The following is a 21,554-nucleotide window of genomic DNA, read 5'->3' on the forward strand; positions in this document are numbered from 1 at the left end:
ATACTCTAAGGTCCCTAGATCTCCTCAGTTAGTTCTTGGTTCCAGTCCTGATACCATTAAGACAATGTGCCTAAGAAATACATCTTCGACCATCATAATGGGTTTTAGGGATAAAGAAGGTAATCTGGAAGATGAAGTGGAATAAATGAAAAGCTCATTCCTATAATTATCTTCTATTATAGCTATGTTCCATGGAATCTCCACGAGCCAGAAAGAGGCAAATTTGACTTCTCTGGGAACCTGGACCTGGAGTAAGTGCTGTCACTGCTTCTGTGGCATGGCCTAAGGCTGGGAGGCAAAGAGGTGGCCCCTTGGGTTGGTCAGGAATCAAAGGGCCATCTCCATTCTGCATTGAGAACCAGAGACAGCCTGGGGTCTGGAGCCTTGTTCTCAGGACCCAAATGCTCTCCAGACATGAATCTGTTACTCTCAGGGTCTGAGTTTGCCTCCTCTGAGCTCAGACCTTTTCACTGCAGCTCAGAGGTATCAGTCTTCAGTGTCTGCCCTGTTCTGTAGTGTGGTCCAGCACCTGGGCTGGGACAGGGCTTACCCATGTAGGGTAGCAAGACTGTTGGGGTCAGGTTCACTGTTAGGAACACCCCCCCCCACCCCCCCCCACACACCGTATCTTGTCTGATGTCCTTGGTCCTCATGCCCCCAGTAGAACTATGCAGAAGGTACTGGGCTGGGGGCAGGGGAGAACCCAGCTCGCAGGGTGTCTGAAAGCAGGGAGGGGAGGAGTCAGGTAGATCCACCACCTTGTGATGTGTGCCAGGCTCATCCCCACCCTCCCCCCCTGATGTCTTGAGAGCTGCTGACACTGACCTCCCTAGGGCCTTTGTGCTGATGGCTGCAGAGATCGGGTTGTGGGTGATTCTGCGTCCAGGCCCCTACATCTGCAGTGAGATCGACCTCGGGGGCTTGCCCAGGTGAGCGGGGCTGTGAGGGGCTGTGGCTTGAGCTGTCCTGTGTGCTTGTGCAAAATGCTAATCACAAAGGTAGGTTTAATTTCGCTATTGAAGTATATTTTTCATTCTGTACTGAAACACCATTCCAGAATAAGTGGGACCTAAAGGGAGCCATTTTAAATGATGTTACTTTATCTTAATAAAGTATTAGAGAAACAAATTATTGTTTTTGTTTTATGTTTTATCTTAAAATTTAAGGCTTTAATGAGTTATGTTAGAATGTGTAGTCTCCACTGAGGTCAGTAGAATGCTCTGTGGCTGGAGTAGAAATCTGGGCAGTAATCACCTGGTACCACATTCATTCCTTGTCCTCATCATTGTGATTAATTTTCAGCAAAAAGACTTCCTTGTTAGTAGGGGTAATCTCTCCCATCCTCACAGTGTTCCAGATGGTTAGATCAACTCTCTCCTATACCATGCCACCCCAAGAGGCAAGAAGGCTGGTGCTGTTTGCCTCGTGGTCTCCTTTGGGAATGGCCTCTCCCTGTAACACAGCTACTAGCCCAGGCTTTGTTTTCTCTCTTTTCTCCAGTTCCACCCAGCCCTTCCCTAGGGATCCCAGGCAGGCTCTGTCTCCATCTCCTTTGCTCTCCAGGATGACTTCTCTGTCTCTGTGCTGTTCAGCTTGGCAAGAGTGCCCTTGACAAGGCCATGCACACAGCCAGAGTGCCCTCCCCCTGCACCTAGGGATTAGAAATCTGTGTGTCAGTGATGTCCTCAGGCCCAGCCAGAGCTGCCAGGAGGACAGGATTTAAGTGTTAGCTCAGAACAGCAGGAGCTCCAGCACTCAGCCCTTCTCCTGGGCAGCATTGTCCACTCAGGTCCTGGCATCGAGGATGGGCATGTGGGCACACCCCAGGGAGGCCCAAACAGGCAAAGACCCAGTGGTGATGAGAAGCTAGACCTGGTTTAGGTGAGATGGAGGGTGGAGGTGTCAGTCTAAAGGAAGCTGCTCTCTCCTCCTGCATTTTTACCTAACATAAATTGATAATTTTCTGACCTTGTTCAGGACTTCCAACTTAGGATGTGAAGCATTAGACCCTTTTTAAGAAAATATAAGTGTTTTACTTAGAATTTCAAGTGAGAAGGAAGAGTTCCTAACTCTGGAACAAATGATCTGGGTTCACCTGGGAAATGTGATCACAAGGGACAGGCTGTGGGAAGAACTAATCTTGCTCTGCAGCTCCTCCTCTGAACTAAGCTCTGAAGAGCTGTGGAGGCTGATGTTAATGAGTCACAGGGTCAGCGTGGAGAGCAGCAGATGGATGGATGGACAGGAATGAGAAGTGGATTAGCCTCTCATGACCTCCATGTCAGGCTTAGTTTTCTGGGAGACACCAGAAAGTTGCATCTCGTCCCAGTGATTCTTCAACCCTTTTGGCTTTACCCCTTTGTAATGAGATTTTAGAGTAAATGCTTCCATGCTGGGCCTTGAATTCAGTGAGAAGCTTTTCTCACTCTGACTGGCAGCCAGACCGTAGCCATAAAGCTGGAAATAAAATCCCTAGCAGTGCTGGTGTCTTTTGGTAGGGAAACAAGTGCAGAGTGCAGGTCTTGAGTTCTGGCAGTGTTTGCCCCTGAATCTGTTTGCACAATCTCCTGCCTTCCTGGCTGAGTGGAGGTGGTGGGGTGGGAATTGTCTTGCTTACCCCCAGCACTCTGAAGCCACTGCTTTTCTCCCCACCATCTCCTGCCAAGAGAAACCCACAAACAGTGCAACTAATTCCCACCCCCCTTTTATTCAAGCTGGTTACTCCAAGACTCTGGCATGAGGCTGAGAACAACTTACAAGGGCTTCACCGAAGCAGTGGACCTTTATTTTGATCACCTGATGTCCAGGGTGGTGCCACTCCAGGTAAAAGCAAGGAGACTCTTCTTGGAAGTTCAGCTATTTTCCTACTGGAAGTAAACAGTCCTAGGTTAGCTCTCAGACAAAGGGCTCCCAGTTCCTTTCAATACAGAACACATTCTTCCCCACTGCCTGAGATCTATAATTGGAGGGGTTTGCAATAGTTGTCTTTTAAAAGATGTATTTCAATATTGTTTTAGGTGGTTCAGTGCTGAAGAGATAGGCACAAGGGCTTACATTATTCCACACAATGTCCGATGTGATGTCTTATTCTGAAAAACCCACTGATTGGCATCCCAATAGTGGCTCAGTTCTTTGTGAAAAAGAGCATAAATGGATAGGCCCTTACCTGTAATACACGGGACTTTTTGTAGTTATAAAATTACAATTGATGACTTTTCAAGGTACATCTTTCTACTATCAAAAAGGTGCTGTATGGTGCCTATTTCATTCAATAAGTGATAAAAATCAATTTTGGGAAGAAAGTATCTTATCATTGCATGTAATATTTGGAAGCAATAAAAAATCAGGAATGGGAATAATTAATAGTTTATGTAAAAATAAGAGTCATGCTGAGAAATTAGTACATTAATAAAAAATTAGTACATCAATAAAAATTGCTCTTCAGTCAATGGTTTGTAATGTTCACAGCACACATAGATCAAAGGAACTACTTGATCATCTGTAGGGTAGACAAATAAAACACTGGGTACTAAGTTAAATTTGAACTTCAGATAAACAAGGAATATGTTTTAGTATAAATATATCCTAAATGTTACATGGGACATACTTACATTAAAAATATTCATAATTTATATAAAAACTTATTCATTATAAATTCACGTATAACTGGCTATCTTGTATTTTTATTTCTTAAATCTGGAAGCCCTAATAATGAAAGAAGCAACAAGCCAGGAAGTTTTTGGCCTACATTTTTATAAGGAAGATGGAATTACTGAGATGATTCAGCAGTTGTAGTAGATTGGTGGAGGTAGAGGTTTTAGGGAAGGTGGTTTTCGGGAAGGTCATGCCAGGAGTATGGCTTAGAAGCATTCTTAAATATGGAAATGATGTACTAGACCTTTCTTTAAAAAAGCATTTTCTGAGTATAACATAATTATTTTATTTTTATTATGGTAATTTTGTCATAATATAAATTTTACCTAACATAAAAATTACCATTCTAACCATTTTTAAGTGGTTTTAAGTTCACTGGTATTAAGTACATTCACATTGTTGTGCAAACATTACCACCATCCATTTCCTGAACTTTTTCCGCTTCCCAAACTGAAACTCTGCATCCATTAAATATTAACTTCCTATTTCCCCTCTCCATAACCCCTGCCAACCACCATTCTACTTTCTGTTTCTATGAAATTGACCACTCTAGGTACCTCATATAAGTAGAATCCTGTAATACTTGTCCTGTTATGTCTGGCTTCTTTCATTTGTCATAGTGTCTTCAACATTCATTTGTGTTGTAGTGGGTGTCAGAATTTTATCTATTGTATCTCTGGACCACATTTTGCTCATCCATTCATTCATCAGTGGACACCTAGGTTACTTTTGTCTATTGTGAATAATGTGGCTATGCTAGTTAATCTCACTAAAACTTTGTCAATTTTGTTAATCTTTTCAAAGAACTAACTCTTGGGTTTTTTTTTTTAATTTTTCTCTATTTTTAAATCTCTTTTTATCTCTGTTCTAACCTTTGCTATTTCCTTCCTCCTTAAACCTTTAAGTTTAGCTTATTTCTCTTTCCTAGTTCATTAAGGTGAAAAGTTAGGTGTTGACTTAAGACCTTTCTTCCTTTTTAATGTGTTTATAGATATAAATTTCCCTCTTATCACTGCTTTTGCTTCATCCCATAACTTTATGTTGAATTTTTATTTTCATTTGACTCAAGATATATCCTGATTTTCCCATTATTTCTTCTTTGGGTTACTGGTTGTTTTTTAAGAGTGTGTTGTTTAATTTCCACATATTCGTGGAATTTGAAATTTGAATTTTTCAGTGTTCTTTCTGCTATTGGTTTCTAGTTTCATTCTACTGTGATTGGAAAATATGCTTTGAATGGTTTCAATCTTTTAAAAGTATTAAAGCTTCTGTTGTGGCCTAAAATATGATCTCTCCTGGAGAAGAATGTTCCATGTGTACCTGAGAAAAATGTGTATTGTGTCATTGGATGGAGTGTTTATATATGTGGATATGGTACATTTGGTCTATAGTGTTGTTCAAGTCCAAATCTATGTCTTTTTATTGGGGAGTTTAAACATTTACATTTAAGGAAGTTACTATTAGGGAAGCATTTATTTTGGCCATTTTGTTATTTGTTTTCTGTATGTTTTGTAGCTTTTTTTCTCCTTTATTTCCTCTATTACTACCTTCCTTTGTATTTAGTTGATTTTTCATAGTGACAAGTTTTGATTCCTTTTTCATTCATTTTTGTGTATATTCTATAGATATTTTCATTGTGGTTACCATGAAGATTACAAATACTGTCCTAAAGATATGATGTTCTATATTTTATATTGAGGTCAACTGAACTTTAATAACACATACAATCACAACTACTCCTTTACAGCTCAACCTTGCTGTATGTTATTGATGTCACAAGTCACATATTTATATATTGTATACTCATTAATATAGATTAATAATTATTTTCATGCATTTGTCTTTTAAATCCTGTTAAAAAATAAGAAGTAGATTTATAAACTAAAATTAGAATAATACTGGTTTTTACATTTTTAAAATATATTTACCTTTACAGGAGAACCTTATATTTTCAAGGGGCTTCAAGTCACTGTGTGGCATCTTTTCATTTCAATTTGAGGGACTCTGTGTAGCATTTCTCATAACTCAAGTCTAGTGGTATCAGATTCCCTCAACTTTTATTTGTATGAGTATGTCTTAACTTCTTTCTCATTGTTTAAGGACACTTTTGCTGGATACAGAATTCTCAGTTGATAGTTTTTTTCCCCCCCCCCTTCAGCACTTTGAATATATCATCCTTCTGTCACTGCCCTGCCAGATTTCTGGTGAGATATCCACTGATAGTCTTATTGGGGATCCTTTGTATGTGTCAAGTTGCTTTTCTCTTGCTCCTTTCAAGAATCTCTTTTTGTCTTTGGCTTTGACGGTTTGATTGTAATGTGCCTTAGTGTCGTCTCTTGGTTAATGCTACTTGGAGTTCACCGAAGCTTCTTGGATTTGTATACCCATGTCCTCTCAAATTTGAGAGGTTTCCAGCCATTAATTTTTCAAATAATCTCTCTGCCCCTTTTCTTTCTTCTTTTTGGAATTTCCACAATGAGTATTTTTGTCTGCTTACTGATGTTGCATAAGTCCCTCAGGTTTTGTTCCCTTTTCTTCATTCTCTCTTTTTGTTCTGTAGACTGAATAATTTCAAATGACTTGTTTTCAAGTTAGCCCATTCTTTCTTCTTCCTGTTTGAATCTGCTGTTGAACTTCTATGGTGAATTTTTTCTAGTCAGATATACTTTTCAGCTCCAGAAATCTTGTTTATTATATTTTATAGTTTCTCTATCTGTATTGATATTCTCACTTTGCTGATATAGCATTTTCCTGATTTCTTTGTCCATGTTTTTCTTTAGCTCATTGAGCATATTTATGGCGATTGTTTTAAAATCTTTGTCTATTAAGTGTGTGCATTTCTTTAGAGATTTACTTTATTCCTTTGAATGAGCTGTATTATCCTGTTTCTTTGCCTTGTGTTTTTGTTGTTGTTGAAAATTGGACACTTGAAACAACAGTCACCTCTCATAGTCTTTGCAGACTTGTGGGGAACATCTTCACTATTTGGTGGGCTCCTACACATTAAGATAAGCATGGGGTTATGGCTCCAGATCTTCTCAGATGTTTCCTGGGTATGTGTCTAGTCTGGCCTGTGTGTGTGTGCCTTTCCCCAAACCCCTGCCTCCAATTTTCCCTGGCTGCTTTTACATGTCTTAATTTTCCAAAGAGTCTCACCCCACCTTCCTTTGTGGCCTTAGATGTTCTATCATATTCCTCTGCCTATAATCCCTTGCACAGGCATACATGAGTCTGTAGAACCTCTGAAATTTTCACATGCTGTGACCTCCACTGCCTTGTGTTGCTTTTAGCCTGAGGTCCAAACTATGCCAACATTTGCTGTCTGAGCTCCAAATCAGATGAGACAGAAACTAGTCTACTGGGCAGCCCACAGACAAGTGGGCTACAAACAAGTTCCATTTTGCTCCTTTTGTCCTGAGGGAAGGAACTGGGAATTAGATTGATCTTTTGGGATTATGCCACACTGTGCCAGGGAGGAGGTTGGGCAAGGATGAGCAAAAACACCAAGATATTTCCTATCATTTTAAACATGTGTTTTTCTTCATTTGCTTAAACATTTAACTAGTTTCCAGACCAGTTAATAAAATAAAGTTATTTTATTTAGTCTTTAATTGTTTGATGTTTCCATAGGGAACCAGGGCCTGGAACTCCCTACTTTCTCTGTGTCTTACTGACATCACTCTCAATTATATAATCAAATCTTTTGAGACTTTTGCTTCCAAATGGAACATTTTGCTGCTAATGGGTGAGAAGTATGATGAAATTAGATAGTACAGCTTCCACTACAAATTCAGCTTCTGATTGTTTATCTCTTTCTCCAGTACAAGCATGGAGGCCCCATCATTGCTGTGCAGGTGGAGAATGAATATGGTTCCTATAACAGAGACCCCGCCTATATGCCTTACATCAAGAAGGTAAATATCAGCTCTTTATTTCTTCATATTCCTTCCTCTGGAATGTAGTATGGGCTGTGATGTGACATGTTGGTCTAGTACTTTTCTCATATTAATACCACATTTATTAGTGAATCCTTTCACCATACTTTTATTTCAGTGAGGTCATCACTTATTTACTTTTTATTGAGTCTAATTGGGGGTTGCAGTACACACATGGGGTTGCAGTGGCTGAGAATAAAGGGATGGACTTAATTGAGTGTGAGGATTAGTGAAGTCTCCCTGTAAAGGCTGCCCTCATTCCAGCATCTAAAGCAAGGGTTCCCAGCTTTGTCTGTACATTCACTTTAAAAATCCCTATGCCCAAACCATATAGCATATCAATTAAATAAGAATCTCTGGGATGGTCCTCAGACATCTGATTCCAATGTGTGTGTGAGTTTGAGAACCATTGATTTAATGCATGGGAGATCAGAAAAGGGCTGGGCTAGATGACACTTTAAAGAACAGGCCTATCTGGTTTCTGTTACTTAGTAGCTGAGACCTTGAGAAAAGGCCTTTATTTTTCTAAACCTCCATTTTCTCTTCTTTGAAGTGGGGATAATGAGAAAATTTGCCTCTCTGAATTGTGCGCGTGTGTGAGATCACTTGGCTCGGGATTGTTTTAGGACTGTTCTCAGTAAGTAGTCAATAAATAAGACTTTGATAGATCATTGGCAGTGGTTATAGAGGAAACATTGAGGAAATGTTAAGTGGCCTCAGGGAATCCACCTAATTAAAGCTGCTTTAGCTTTGGCCCATGATGTCAGCATCTCTTCTACTGTCATAGGCAGATTCATTTTCTGTCTGGAAATTACTTCAGTCCCTGCATGTAGGTAGAATGAGCTCAAGCACTCCTGCTTATAGGATTTCATCTACTCTTGCTCCCTTTTTGTCTCTTGCAGAAAGCCCCATGTAGGGAGCAAGGCTGTCTCCAGAAAGAGGCATTCCCAAAATCAGGAAGGGGAGAGTTCCACCCTGATAGTCAAACCCAACTGCAGACTTGATTAGACCACACCTCCAGCTTCCTCTTTGCCTTTGAATTAGCTAGAAAGATCCCAACGAGGGTGCAGGACAGGAGAGCTTCTTGCACTGTAACTCTTTCCCTTGGACTATCTCTTGAATGCTGGAGCTTCTCCAGCAGCTGTTTACTGAGTCCTGAGCTGCAGAGAAGAGCTCTGCTGATGGTGTGGAGAGGAGAATGCAGTTGTTAAGGGGCTTCTCCTGCTCAGTCAACACCTCCCTGGTGTCTGGGGAAGGTACCATATGTGAGACAGATGGACAAAAAGAAGCTGCAGCACACACCCCTGTCATCCTGAGCTCTTGCTCTCAAGCAAGAGCTCCCAGCTCCCCTCCTGAGCTGCCATGCAGCTTCTTCTGGGTGTAATGGACATGTGGACACCATCAGCATAGGATGACCTTGGGTAAGTCACCTCACCTTTCTGAGCCTTAGCCTCATCATGTGTTCAATGGAGACAAGAATGCTTTCTCTAAGGCTGTTCTGGGAATGAAGTGAGATTATAGACACAAGACCCTGAACTCTGCTTGGCAGATCACTGGTCGTCAGGAAACAGTAATAGTAATTACCCCTTACAGTGTGCAGTCAATAGATTAATGGCCATGAAAAGTCAAGTGCAACTAGTACAGCTGTAAAAGATGGTTACACCGTCTCAACCCACATGATGCTATATGTATAAGGTACAAACAAAGGCAAAGCCTGTTACATATCAGCAAATGACTGGCTAGACAGTTGTGAGGTGGTAGGTCCAGGGCTTTTAATAAACATCTTATCTTACCTAATGGGATTGAACTTCTGTGGCTTCTGTTGTCCCTGAGAATTAGGGCCTACTCTGCTCTTTCCTTACTTGCATCAGGTTTAGATATGAACATTATGCACCCCATGGATTATCTCTCTGCCTCACCTGTTTCCCAAAGAATTTGGTTGAAATAAGCAATCTTATAAAAATATCTGCATGTTAAATTATAGGAAAGTCCCCCTTGCTGGGGTTTCTAATCCAAAAGAGCCCATAGGCCCAAAGCAGAGCCTTTCAAGGTGGGCAGACTCTAGATTCAAGTCCATACTGGCTCACTTGCTCTGTATCCCTTAACACTTTATCCAACCTCTCTGAGACTCTTCATCTGTACAGTTATTAAATGTGAGGATTGAATAGGCTAGTCTATGTAAAGTAGTTAGCAGAAGGCCTGGCGTGACTGTAAGTGGTCCATAAATGTTAGCAATTATTTGGAGTGGTAAAATGGTTATTGCATCTCAACACAGTGTGTGTTCCTTCCAGTTCTTCATTTGATTTACAACCTGCAAGGAGTGCCTCCTGTTCTACTGGGCATGTGCAGCATGTCATAGGCATGTGGCTGGGGCATGGCGGTTGGACAGAGCCCACCCTGGCCCAGTGTGAGGAAGTGATGGGCTGCTTGCTTCTGGTATCAGGAAGGCCTGACCCACTTGTAGAGCCCTGTAGTCAGCTTCTAGGTGACAGCATAGCATCTGGCCCTGCCGAGCTGCCCTCTGTTCCTAGATGGGAACAGGGCACCAGCCAGACCTGACACCTTGCCAGATCTGGGGCAGCCAAGAGATGTCGGAGTCTGATAGCCCTACCCCTGCCTCAGCTGGACTTCAGCTGATAGGAGCTTTGTTGAACATGGTGGGCACAGACAGGAGGGTTTCTGTCCATTTTCTGTGGAGAGGTAAATGCTTTATTTTGAGTCTTTCCCTCTTTCTTTTCTGGCTGCCACCTTCCCAGCTGTGTGACATGGCAGGAGCTCTGAGGAGTGAATATTGACTTGTCTTCTTCCCCCCCATAGGCCTTGGAAGACCGGGGTATTGTGGAATTGCTCTTGACTTCAGACAACAAGGACGGCCTGCAAAAGGGAGTCATGGATGGAGGTGCCTACCTGGAGGTTGTGCAGGGATAGGGTGGGGGATCAGCACCCTGGCCTCACTGTGCACACCCCCCTCCCCAAATGGCCTGAGCCACAAGTGGAGTTTCTCTGCTATCTGTGCTTCTCCTGTTTGCATGGCACGGGGCCCGAAGCCCTGGGCCTCAGAGGGTTGGAGGATCCATGTCACATGGATCTCTCTGGTCTCCCACTTCTGCTGAGCACTTACTCAGGACACTAACAGTGTTCTGCAGACTACAAGCTGGAAATGGTGAGTTGGTCATACTGGAAAGCGTCTGCATGTCTGTCGAGAGGGTGTCCTGCGAGGATGGCTTACTCAAACCCTGCCAAAATCGTGGAGATGGCTGACCACTGCCCAGGGGGTATGTAGCCCCTGCTGTGACAGCAACTGGCTGAGCAGCAAGTGTAGATGACCATGGTGGCTCTCCATCCAGCAGCATCCATCTCCCTGACTCTAACCTCTCTTCCTGTTACTGTAGATGTGCTGGCCCAGCTCCACCCTTGTGCACCAAGCCCTTTCTCCCTCAGCTACTCAAGGGCATTGCTCCAGGAGCTCCCTGCTTCTGCCCTCAGTGATCAGATTTTCTCTTTCTGTTTGATTATTCCCATCTGCATATCAACATGTTCTTTCTCTCTTCTTTATTTTTTAAAATTTATGTATTTATTTTGAAGAGAGAGAGAGCAAGAGAGAGAGAGAGAGAGAGAGAGAGAGAGAGCACCTGTGCCCATGGGACAGGCAGAGAGAAAGGAGAGGGAGAATCCCAAGCAGGCTCCATGCTCTCAGCAGGGAGCCTGATGCGGGGCTCAAACTCATGAACCCCAGATCATGACCTGAGCCAAAAGCAAGAGTCAGATGCTTAACCAACAGAGTCACCTAGGCACCCCTATTTCTCTCTTCTAAAAGAAATCTCTTGACTCATTTCCCCATCCAAAGCCTGTTGTGTTTCTCTGCTCCCCTTTCAAGAGCTCTCCCCATGTCCATGCTCACCGGCCCCCCAGGCCCTTTCCCCTCCTCTCTCTTAAACCATGGGAACCACATTACCACCCTCACCATTCCACTGCCGCTGCTCTTTTTGAGATTGCCAGTGACCTCATGTTATAAATTTAAGCGTTCATCCTCGTTGCCTCTGACTTCTCTGATTTTACTTATCAGCAGCCATCAATCTCTTCCCTTTGAAATGTTTTCCACCCTTGGTGTCTGAGACCCAATTTCCTACTTTTTTCTCTGAACTCACAGGCTGCTCCTTCTTGGTATCTCCTGCTGGTCACATGTCTGTCTCCAAATTCTGATGTTTAAATTCTTTACTTCTCACCCTTTGGAATGAATTCTCTCCTCCATACACTCAGTGCCCTGGTGGTGTCATCCAGGTGACTTTAAATCTGATCTGTGTGTTGATAACTGTGAGATGCTTGTTTCTGTCAGCAACCTTCCCTGAACTCCTGCCTCACGTGTGCATCTGCATACTGGGCACAGTGCCCAGGAAGGCTGCAGGTCTCAGTGGAACCAGCAGAGAACTGAACTTGTCTGTTTCCCTCCCAGAGTCTGCCCCACTTTTTAGTCTTATTATCGGTAAATTCCATCTCCATTTCCCCTAGTTACCCTGGCCCTAAACTTTGTAGGCGCTCTCAGACCTCTCCTTCTGTGTGCCTGACATACAGCCATCAGCAAATTCTTTTTATCTTTATCTTTATCTTCAAATTTATCCAGATTCAAGTTTTAGCATCTGAACTGTTACCATTGTTTTCATATGCATTATTGCCACAGCACTGAACTAATGTTCCTTTTTACTGTTGACTCCTGCACAACTTTTTCTGAACATAGTATTTGAAAATGTCATTTGAATCACCTCATGCCTCACCTGAACTTCAGGTACATTCTGCCTTGCTGACAGTGAAGCACAAGCTATGAGAAAAACCTCCAGGGGCATCCTTTGACCTGTGACCTCTGTGATCTGGCCAGGTGTCTCCTGCTCCACCCTCCTGGCCTCCTACCTGTTCTTGGAACATACTGGACACCTCCAGCCTTCATGCAGATACCTGCATAGCTATTCCATTTCCTCCCGTTTTTCTCTGAGATCACCTCCAAGTGAGGTTTCCTCCAAACACCCAAGCTCCTCCTGGAGCTCCCCCGGCTCTTTGGGCCTGCTTTATTTGGCCTTCTAACATTCTGGGTAGTTTGTTTTATTTACCTGTCTCACTGCAGTGCTAAGTTCCGTCTTGTTAGGCTGTACTCCTGTGCCTGGACACGGTTCGGTTCATGCTCTGCATAGATGATGGTGGTTGAAGGGCCTCTTATGAGCTGCCTGGTGCTTCCTCCCACAATCGGCTTGCCCCTGCTGCAGTGCATGTTCCTTTCCAGTTCCTTCTTCGTCGCCCTCCCCTCCACTGGACTGAACAGATAGGAACTTTCATCTTTGCAGCCCTAGGCCAGCGCCGGCCAGCAGGGGGCCCCCAGGGCGTGACTGCTGGATGAATGAACAGAAGGCCCTTTCCCTAGACTATTGAGTTCCTCAAGGACCAGCAGCGATTCCCGCCATTTCCACGCGGTGGCACTGTCTCCTGTGACTACTTCCAAGGCCTCCGCTGGCCTGTGCCACTCGGTGGGGCCTAGGAGGAGCTGTGGCCAGTGCTGGGAAGGCAAGGCCCTTTGAAGGCTGGTGTACATTTTTAGCGTGTCGGCAGTGTGCTGAGCAAGGCCTCCGGTGCATCAGGGAGTCTCCCAGGCAGGTTGCTGGACACCATATCCTCTCTACGGCGCGCTCCTCCCCTCGCCCGCCCGCCAGGCCCCTTCTCCAGGCTATGCCCCCTCCATGCTCCTCCCCACGCCCCGCTCCGGCCCCTCCTTGCCTCTCCCTGCCAACTCGGGCACCGCCCCCGCGGTGCCCTTCTCTGCCTCACCCTGGCTCCGCCCCCGCCGTGCCCCTCCCGGCCCCACCCCCCGGCCCTGCCCTCGGCGTGCCCTTCCCGCCCCAACCCCGGCTCCGCCCCCGCCAAGCCCCTCCTGGTGCCTTCTAACTCCCTGACCTCCAGAGCCGTGCTTGCTGCCCAGAAAGACTTTTTTCAGTTAGTTAAAAATGTAATTAAAGTAAGACATTCACAAGGTGTAAAAGTAAAGCCACAGAAGTGCGGCTTCCTCCTCCACTCCCCGTACGAGACCTGGGCCCGCAGCGTTCCTGGCGGTGTGGCTATGTCATAATTCTGGTTGGTTTCTTGGTGCCTGCATTACCACGTGGAAATGCCCTTCCCACCCACTACGGTGCGAGCCATATTCTGGGCAGTATTTGTGAACTGGCTGAATTTCGGTTTCTTGGTTTTCACTTTCGGTGCAATTATCCTGTTTATTCTCTTTTCCTTTCAATTTTTTAAATCTCCCCCCTTCCCCCTTTCTCATTTATTTATTTATTTATTTATTTATTTATTTAATTTAAGTTGACGCACACATAGTTGACACACAATATTACATTAGTTTTAGGTGTTCCCCCCCCTTTCTCTTTTAAACAAACCTTTACCAAAGATCTTCCAAATTTCTGTCACACTGTGTTTCAAACATCTGTATATATCAGATTCTGTGTCAAGTCCGATGCGTCTGAGACCCCACTGCCCCTGACCTGATGGAGCTCTACCTGAGGCTAACCTCTGGTTCTCTCTGGAACTGTGAAGGCACTGTTCCCTGATTTTCTAGCGCCCGCTGTCACTGATGAGGTACAGGCACATTCTGTTTCCTGATCCTTCTTTTATATGTTCTCTGTGTATATTTTTTGCTTCCCATTTCTACAAAATGACAGGATTTTCCTTTATCCTTGGTATTCTGGTATTTCACAATGATGTTCTTTGGTGTGAGATTCTTTTCCTTTTGTAGCACTTTTGTGAGTTATTTGAATTGAAACAGTTGTGGTTGTTGTCAGTGGGACATCTAGTCAGTGCTTGCTTGCTTTCTTTCTTTCTTTCTTTCTTTCTTTCTTTCTTTTCTTGATATGTTTTCCCTCTTTTTTCTGATCTTTTGGTCACTCCTGTTATTTGTAGATTGGGCTTTTATATCGATTATCTAAGTTGCTTGTCTTTTTGATTGATCTCTGCCCTTTAGTTCCATATTCTGGATGACTTCCTCAATTTCTGTCCTGTAATCTTTCTCTTTATTTCCTGGATTTTATTTTCTTGAATATATTTCTTTTCTCAGGGCATACTTTTTTTTTTTTTTAACGTTTATTTATTATTGAGAGACAGAGAGACACAGAGCATGAGCAGGGGAGGGGTAGAGAGAGGGGGAGACACAGAATCTGAAGTAGGCTCCAGGCTCTGAGCTGTCAGCACAGAGCCCGACACGGGGCTCGAACTCACAAACTGTGAGATCATGACCTGAGCCAAAGTGGGTTGCTCAACCAAGCCACCCAGGACATACTTTTTAAATGGACAGTATCTTTCTTACCTTGCTTTGAGGATGTGCTACTTTTTTTTTTTTTTAAATACTTAACAGTTCTGCTCAATCTTCCACGAGGGGATTTTTCTCAATTGTTTGGCTCTTGTCTGAGCAGTTGAAGGAGGAGGCACTGAACAGCCACATGGCAATGAGTGCCAGGAGAGGCTGGGGCAGGGGTTGGGCTGGGGTGTGCTATTTAAAGGATGGACGCCTTTAAAGGTCAGTGTTTGGAGATAATCTCTTTAGCGTTTTTAAATGTTTCCAGAGAAGAATCCTTTGATCTGTTGCTGGAGTCAGGCAGGAGGAATGGGCAGGAATCCCCTGACTGAGATGGCCCTTATGCCCCACTGCAAACCTCTCCACACTCTGCTGTACAGATCCCTCCAAGCCTGGAGACACTCGGGCTCAGCTTTTCCAGAGAGTGTGGTCCCCTGGGGTTGGGCACCAGTGGGGAAGCAGCTGGGGAAGAGGCTTGAGGAGTGTGTAAGGCAGGGGACAGAGATGTCCTCTGGCTGCGTGGTGTCTGGGACGTCAGGTAAGTCCTTAGGCTGGAAGTGGGGAGTGGTCGAAACTTCTTCCACTCTCCTAGGCCATTTACTGACCCGCTGCCCTTTGCAGAAATCCTGAGATTTTCTTGAAACTTCCTCTCTGCTTTGTTTTCTCTTCAGGTCTTGTTTTTTACAAACTTCTACTTTTGCATTCCTTCATTTTTATTTTAGTGGAGTGTGAGGAAGGCTAGCAATAGTTGTTATGTTCAGTTAGCCATGCTAATCCTGTTCACTTCTGAGATTTTTGCCTGCTCAGTTTCAGACGGGCTTCTTGTCTTCAATGTTTCTCCTTTACGTGACGAGGGGTCTCGATATAGAGTCTTATACAGTAGATTGCTGGAGGATGGTGACATCCAAGGACAATGGGTCAGTGTCAGATGGGCCTGGGATTGTAGCCCTAGTCTGCTGCTCACCAATTGTGTGACCTTGAAGCAAATGTTTTAATCTCTTAGAGCCTCAGCTATTGTTTATTTTTAATCACTGGTAATCAGTGGCTTATGTCCAACAGGACAGTGTCAGGGTGGCCAGCTTGGCAGGCTGGCCCAGTCTCTGTCATGTATTCCCAGACCCACTGGAGCTAAGACCAAGCCCAGTGCCTCTGAGTCCTACTGTCCAGGTGGACAACAGGCAGGCAAGGAGCCTCAGAGCCAAGTTCTGCAGCTGGGGTAGGCCAAAGGGTCCATGACCACAAGCCAAATGTAGCACATCTTTCTCCAGCATACCTTTCACTGGTGCCATTTATTATTATTTTTAAATGTTTATTTGTTTATAGAGAGGATGCCAAGCAGGCTCTGAGCTGTCAGTGCAGAGCCCGATGCAGGGCTCGAACACGTGAACCATGAGATCATGACCTGAGCCAAAATCAAGAGTTGGATGCTCAACCAACGAAGTCACCCAAGCACCCCTCACTGGTGCCATTTAAAATATAATTTTAAATTATAGAATGGACACATTATGGAATGGAATACAAAATTAGTCCTCATCTAAGGAATAAAAGAGGAGTTTTCATTTAGATCATCACCTGCACTAGATACTTGAGGTGCAAAATAAACATCAGACTCTCGGCTCCTCCAAAAGAATAACTAACAGAAATGCACACTCTCATTGTAAAAATTACATTAATCAAGAACAGATGCCTTGTGAGTGACTGCCCTGTAAGCTCTGTGCTGAGTGGTAGAGTTTCCAAGATGAATAAGATAAATCTCCTGACATCACAGGAACTTAACTCTAATTGGAGGTGGGAAACAATGTCAAGATTAGTTAATTTATTTTGCTGATGAATTGGGAAAGGTCATGGTTAATTCAGAATGTCTCCCTGGCTTTAAGACAATCCTTTCTCTTTTCTGCTTGCCGTTCACAGTGCTGGCCACCATCAACTTGCAGTCACAGCATGAGTTGCAGTTATTAACCAACTTTCTCTTAAGTGTCCAGGTAAGTCTGGCCCAGGAGCAGCTGCCTGCTCTGCTTGGCATGAGTGTAGGAAGTCTTAGAGTCAAGTAGAACCTCTGTCAGGAAGTGTGCGGTGTTTTGGGGTACCTGCAGCTATGCCCAGGGCTCTGGGACAGGGGAAGAAGGACTCAGGACGCGCTCAGCCTTTCATCTCACAGACATCCTGTTGCACTGTGGCTTCTAACCCCTGTTGTCCCCATGTTGCCACACCCTCAGTCAGAATAGCAGTGTAGAAGTGGAGAAGTTTCTCTGAGTTGTTGCTATATAGACTGATGCATGAATGTGGTTTCCTGCCTCTTGAGAAAGGGGCCCTTTTTGGAGCTCTAGGCTCAGTTTGCTCATAGAAGCTCTGGACTAGAATTTTGTGGACTCCACAAAAATGCTTTCCTGTCCTGTACTGTGTGTCTAACCTTAACCTGTAGGTTTCTAGGCCTAGAAAGATTATTTCATCAGCAGGATGGGAGGCCTGAGCCATTCCAGGTCAGAGGAGAAAAGAGTTTCTAACTATAAGTCCACATCTCTCAAGTTGATGGGAATTTACAGTTAAATCCTATTCTGATTGATTTCTCTTCTCTAGAATTCATGTGTCTGTCTTTCCTAAGGAGGCAGATGGAATCTGGCCATGGTCCATTCATAGAGCTGAGGCCCCATCTCTCACCATGTCTTACTGAAGGGTGTGAATGCTCCAAATTGTCACCACCTATTAGATGTAGGCATTGATCCCAGGCCTAGCGTGGAGCTGTTGGAGTGTTCATATCACTCGTGAATAGATGCCCACAGAGATGGTAGGGCTGTTCTCCATCCCACCTGTTTGTTTGGTAGAGCAGAAGTAGCATCCGAAGGCACATCCATCTGAAGTCACTATGGAAGTGTGAAGCCGTGGAAGATGAGGGCTGCCCATGTGTATGATGTGGCTACTACCTGAGTTTAGAGGGACAAATGGAATGAGAAGAGATGGGGCAGGATGGGAACTGACCCCAGGGAGATTTTGTTAGGCTGATCAGGGGAGAGACAGTAGGTCTGGGTGGGCCTGGGTCCAGACCCTTTCTCCTTTCCTTCCTTCCTCCAGTGTTCACTGAGTGTCTGCTCTGCATGTAGAGTGTGGCTAGGCCCTCTTACCCTGAAGTAACTAAGATAGTAGGGTCTGTGTCCTCATGGGGTTTGTGACCTACCTGTGGAAATATGTGTCCAATAAACAGTTCCCCAGCAACTGAGTAGGATTGTGCTTGAGTGCTGTCCAAGGCAGGTATAGCATTTTGTGAGCTTCCCCTCTGCCCACTCTGTAGTGTGATCTCTCTGTGCTTCTCTTTCCTCTTCTGTGAAGTGTGAATGATGGTAGTATCTTCTCATAGGGTTGAGGATCAAATGAGGTAATATTTGGAAAGCACCTGGGATAGCAAGGCTTCATGTTGGCTCCTTTCTAGTCATCCTTAGAGAGGGGCCCCACACCTGTGCACCCAGGCCAGGTCATCCTGCTGACAGACTAGTACTGCCAATGGCCTTTTTGTCCACAGTTCAGGGATGTCTGTTTTCCTCAAGGAAGAGGACTTAGATCAAAGTCTGCTTTGAATACTCAAACAGATAGTTCCAGCTCTGCTTACTTTGGGATGTCAAAACCTTGCTGGGTCCTCATGTCCATGTCCAGTGATGGTTTCTTGAGCTCTTCCCAAGTGCTAGGCATCATGTGCTGAAGGCTGTACATGTAATATCTCATTTAATTCTCCCAGTAACCAGGTGAGCTGTCTCCTCATTTTACAGTTAAGGGCACAGATTTATAGAACAAATAGAGCACCCAGTAAGTGACTGGTGAGGGAGTATAGCACAGTTGACTGAGGCAGAGTTCTAGCTCTACACCACATTGTGTGGGGCAGTGACCTGGGCCACTGGTAGATACCCCCATACCTTGGCCCTGGCACCCTCAAGTTGGGAAATCCCTTCCTGTCACTGGAGACTATTGACATATGACACTTGGAATCTACTTCTCCCTTAGTGACTTAAACATGGTATAGTGTATCCCCTTCTTGGGAGGGAGACAGCTGTAAAGACAACCAAACCACCAGTCTTGCTAAAAAAATTGTTGTGACTATTTTGACCTTTACTCTGGTGGGGTTGATATCTTCTACTCATAAGATAATAAATCTACCCCATCACTCTGGACCAGATTTTGTTGCTCTGTATGTGTTGTCCTCTAAATGTAAGGCCATTACTAACAGAGAAAGTACTTGATAAATGAGGATGAATGAGGAAGGGTCTCTAGTAGGAAGCCTGAAACAGCAGCAAATTAGTCCTTACACCTCCCTCAGATGCTCTGGTTCTTCTGAAAACATGGCAGAATAAAGCATGGCTCTGGGAATGATTTCTGCTTCCTGGGGACAATCCCATGAGAAAGTCAGTACTCTGAGGTAATATTAAAGACTTAATTGTTATTGAACATCCTAGCCAAGGTGTGAAGCCAATTATTGTGGCTGCAGCGCCTGAACTGTGAATAAGTGTGCTATATAGTGCTCTGATTTTCTTGTCCAGTTTTACACTTTTGTTTAAGCTAGATCTCAAGAAAGGGCCCACTCTATAGCCCTCTGACTCTTCCAGCACCTGAGGGGTCTGCATCCTCGGCGTGCCCTTCAGAAATGGAATTATCCTGATATAACATTCTCCTTCCCTGAGAGAGGATAGGCAAAGGTTGGCTTGGCCTGGAAAGCAAACCAATGTAGGAAAAGACTCTCGGAGCACATGCTGAATTCTAATGCAGACTAACATTGAACACACATTTCTGTGTTTTCTCACTAGCACCATATGCAACATTAAAACCACATTAAGGCAGCAGGGTCTCCTGCATCAACTGTGTTAGTTCGTTCCACTTTCCACCTGAAGTGTGGAGGCCACATGTGGAGATTCAGCTGGTGCTCGTGCATTTGGTCCTCACCTGTGCTCTGCTTTTGATAGACCTTAAGTCAAGGAGTGTGTGGCCAGGGATGAGTTGGGAGGGTCGAGGGGCTAGGATTTCCCTTAAGGAAGAGCTCTCCTCTGCCTCTTTTGGCCAGCTAACTTCTCATTTTGTGGTGTCCAGAGGGTTCAGCCCAAGATGGTGATGGAGTACTGGACCGGGTGGTTTGACTCGTGGGGAGGCCCACACAACATCCTGGATTCTTCTGGTGAGTGCTTTACGGTACCTATATCCACCATGTGTATTGACCTACAAAGTAAAAATCAGTTCCAAATAACCTGCTAATTGATGTAAATAAGCTGTAGGGTGCAAGGCTCCTGGGATTATCTGCATGTAATAGTCAGATCTTGATAGTCCAGAGTCATTTGTCTTGACATTTAAAGAGAATAGTAGGACTTTTAACAGTACTTTATCATGTTTCTGTATTAGATAAATAACGTGTGCCTATTGCAAACATCCTGCAAATACAGAAAATGTAGAAAGAAGAAATAAAAATCCCAGAGCCCAGAGAAAACACATGCAGTTGACTGTTGAACAATGTGCAGGTTAAGGGTGCTGACCCCCTGCACAGTTGAAATCTGGGTATAACTTTTGACTCACCCCAAATATAACTAATAGACTGCTATTGACCAAAAACCTACTGATACCATGAACAATTGATTAACATGTATTTTGCACATGGTATGTATCATATACTGTATTATTACAACAAAGCAAGCTAGAGGGAAGACAATGCTATTAAGAAAATCATATGGAAGAGAAAATACAGCACTACACTATAGAAAAGTGTACATAAGTGGAGCTGCACAGCTCAAACCCATGTTGTTCAATGGTCAGCTGTAGAGTGTGCTAGCAGTTTGCTATCTCTGTCTGCAGCCCTGTACGCACACACAGATAGAGATATGGACACATACAGTCACATCTGCTCTGTGTTACCTGCTTGTGCCAGTGACTGACACAAATGGAGAGCCTTCCACACTATTAGAGAGTCCATCACTGTTTTAAAGGATGCAAAGAACCCTGTGGTGTTGGTGATTAAAACACGATTTATTTAGCCATTCTCTTATTGATGAACACTTAGGTTGCTTCCAGTGGTTTTCGTTTTTTTTAATTTATTTTTAATTAATTTTTTTTTTTTTTTAGAGATCAGGGAGAGAGAGAGAGAGGGAGAGCAAGAGAATCTTAAGCAGGTTCCAATGCTCCGTGCAGGGCCCCAGATGAAGGACTTGATCTCATGACCCCAGGAGCATGACCTGAGCCAAATTCAAGAGTTGGATGCTCAACTCCTGAGCTCAACGCCTAAGTCACCCAGGCAACCCCCAGTGGTTTTTGTTAATTGAACACCATTGCAGTGAACATTCTTGAACATCCAGTTTTGCATACCTGGCATATTATTTTTCCTAGCTTAAGTTCCTAGCAATAGAATTGCTACATGAATGAAGTTTCAGTATACATTTCGGTATACATGTACTCTGGCAAGATGTTAGCAATTCTTACTATTATTAAACAAGAATACTTATTTCCCACAGATTCATCAATACTGAGTTTTAAAAAAAAATTAATATTTTCCAATATGATTGCCAATACGTGTGTGTGTGTGTGTGTGTGTGTGTATAAAAGTACTTGATATTTCTCCTTTGATGTTATGTTTTCACATCTTTGGCTTATTTTCTCATAGAGGTGGGATTGGGGAG

The 21,554-nt window shown here is 44.0% G+C and overlaps 1 protein-coding gene across 4 annotated transcripts in view; it reads left to right on the forward strand.

The window, feature by feature from the left end:
* Positions 1–21,554, forward strand: part of LOC101098487 (beta-galactosidase-1-like protein 2) — a 50,778-nt gene that overhangs the window by 21,588 nt on the left and 7,636 nt on the right. For 3 of the 4 annotated variants that reach the window (XM_045038551.1, XM_045038552.1, XM_045038554.1), the window contains 7 exons: positions 183–251; positions 810–929; positions 2,715–2,823; positions 7,476–7,568; positions 10,407–10,488; positions 16,828–16,898; positions 19,984–20,068. In XM_045038551.1, coding sequence (XP_044894486.1) covers positions 183–251; positions 810–929; positions 2,715–2,823; positions 7,476–7,568; positions 10,407–10,488; positions 16,828–16,898; positions 19,984–20,068 — 629 coding nt within the window. The remainder of the gene's footprint in view (positions 1–182; positions 252–809; positions 930–2,714; positions 2,824–7,475; positions 7,569–10,406; positions 10,489–16,827; positions 16,899–19,983; positions 20,069–21,554) is intronic. The other variant, XM_019811577.3, reaches the window with a different exon arrangement.

Source organism: Felis catus, chromosome D1, assembly GCF_018350175.1.
Source record: "Felis catus isolate Fca126 chromosome D1, F.catus_Fca126_mat1.0, whole genome shotgun sequence".
In the NCBI taxonomy this organism is placed as follows: domain Eukaryota; kingdom Metazoa; phylum Chordata; class Mammalia; order Carnivora; family Felidae; genus Felis; species Felis catus.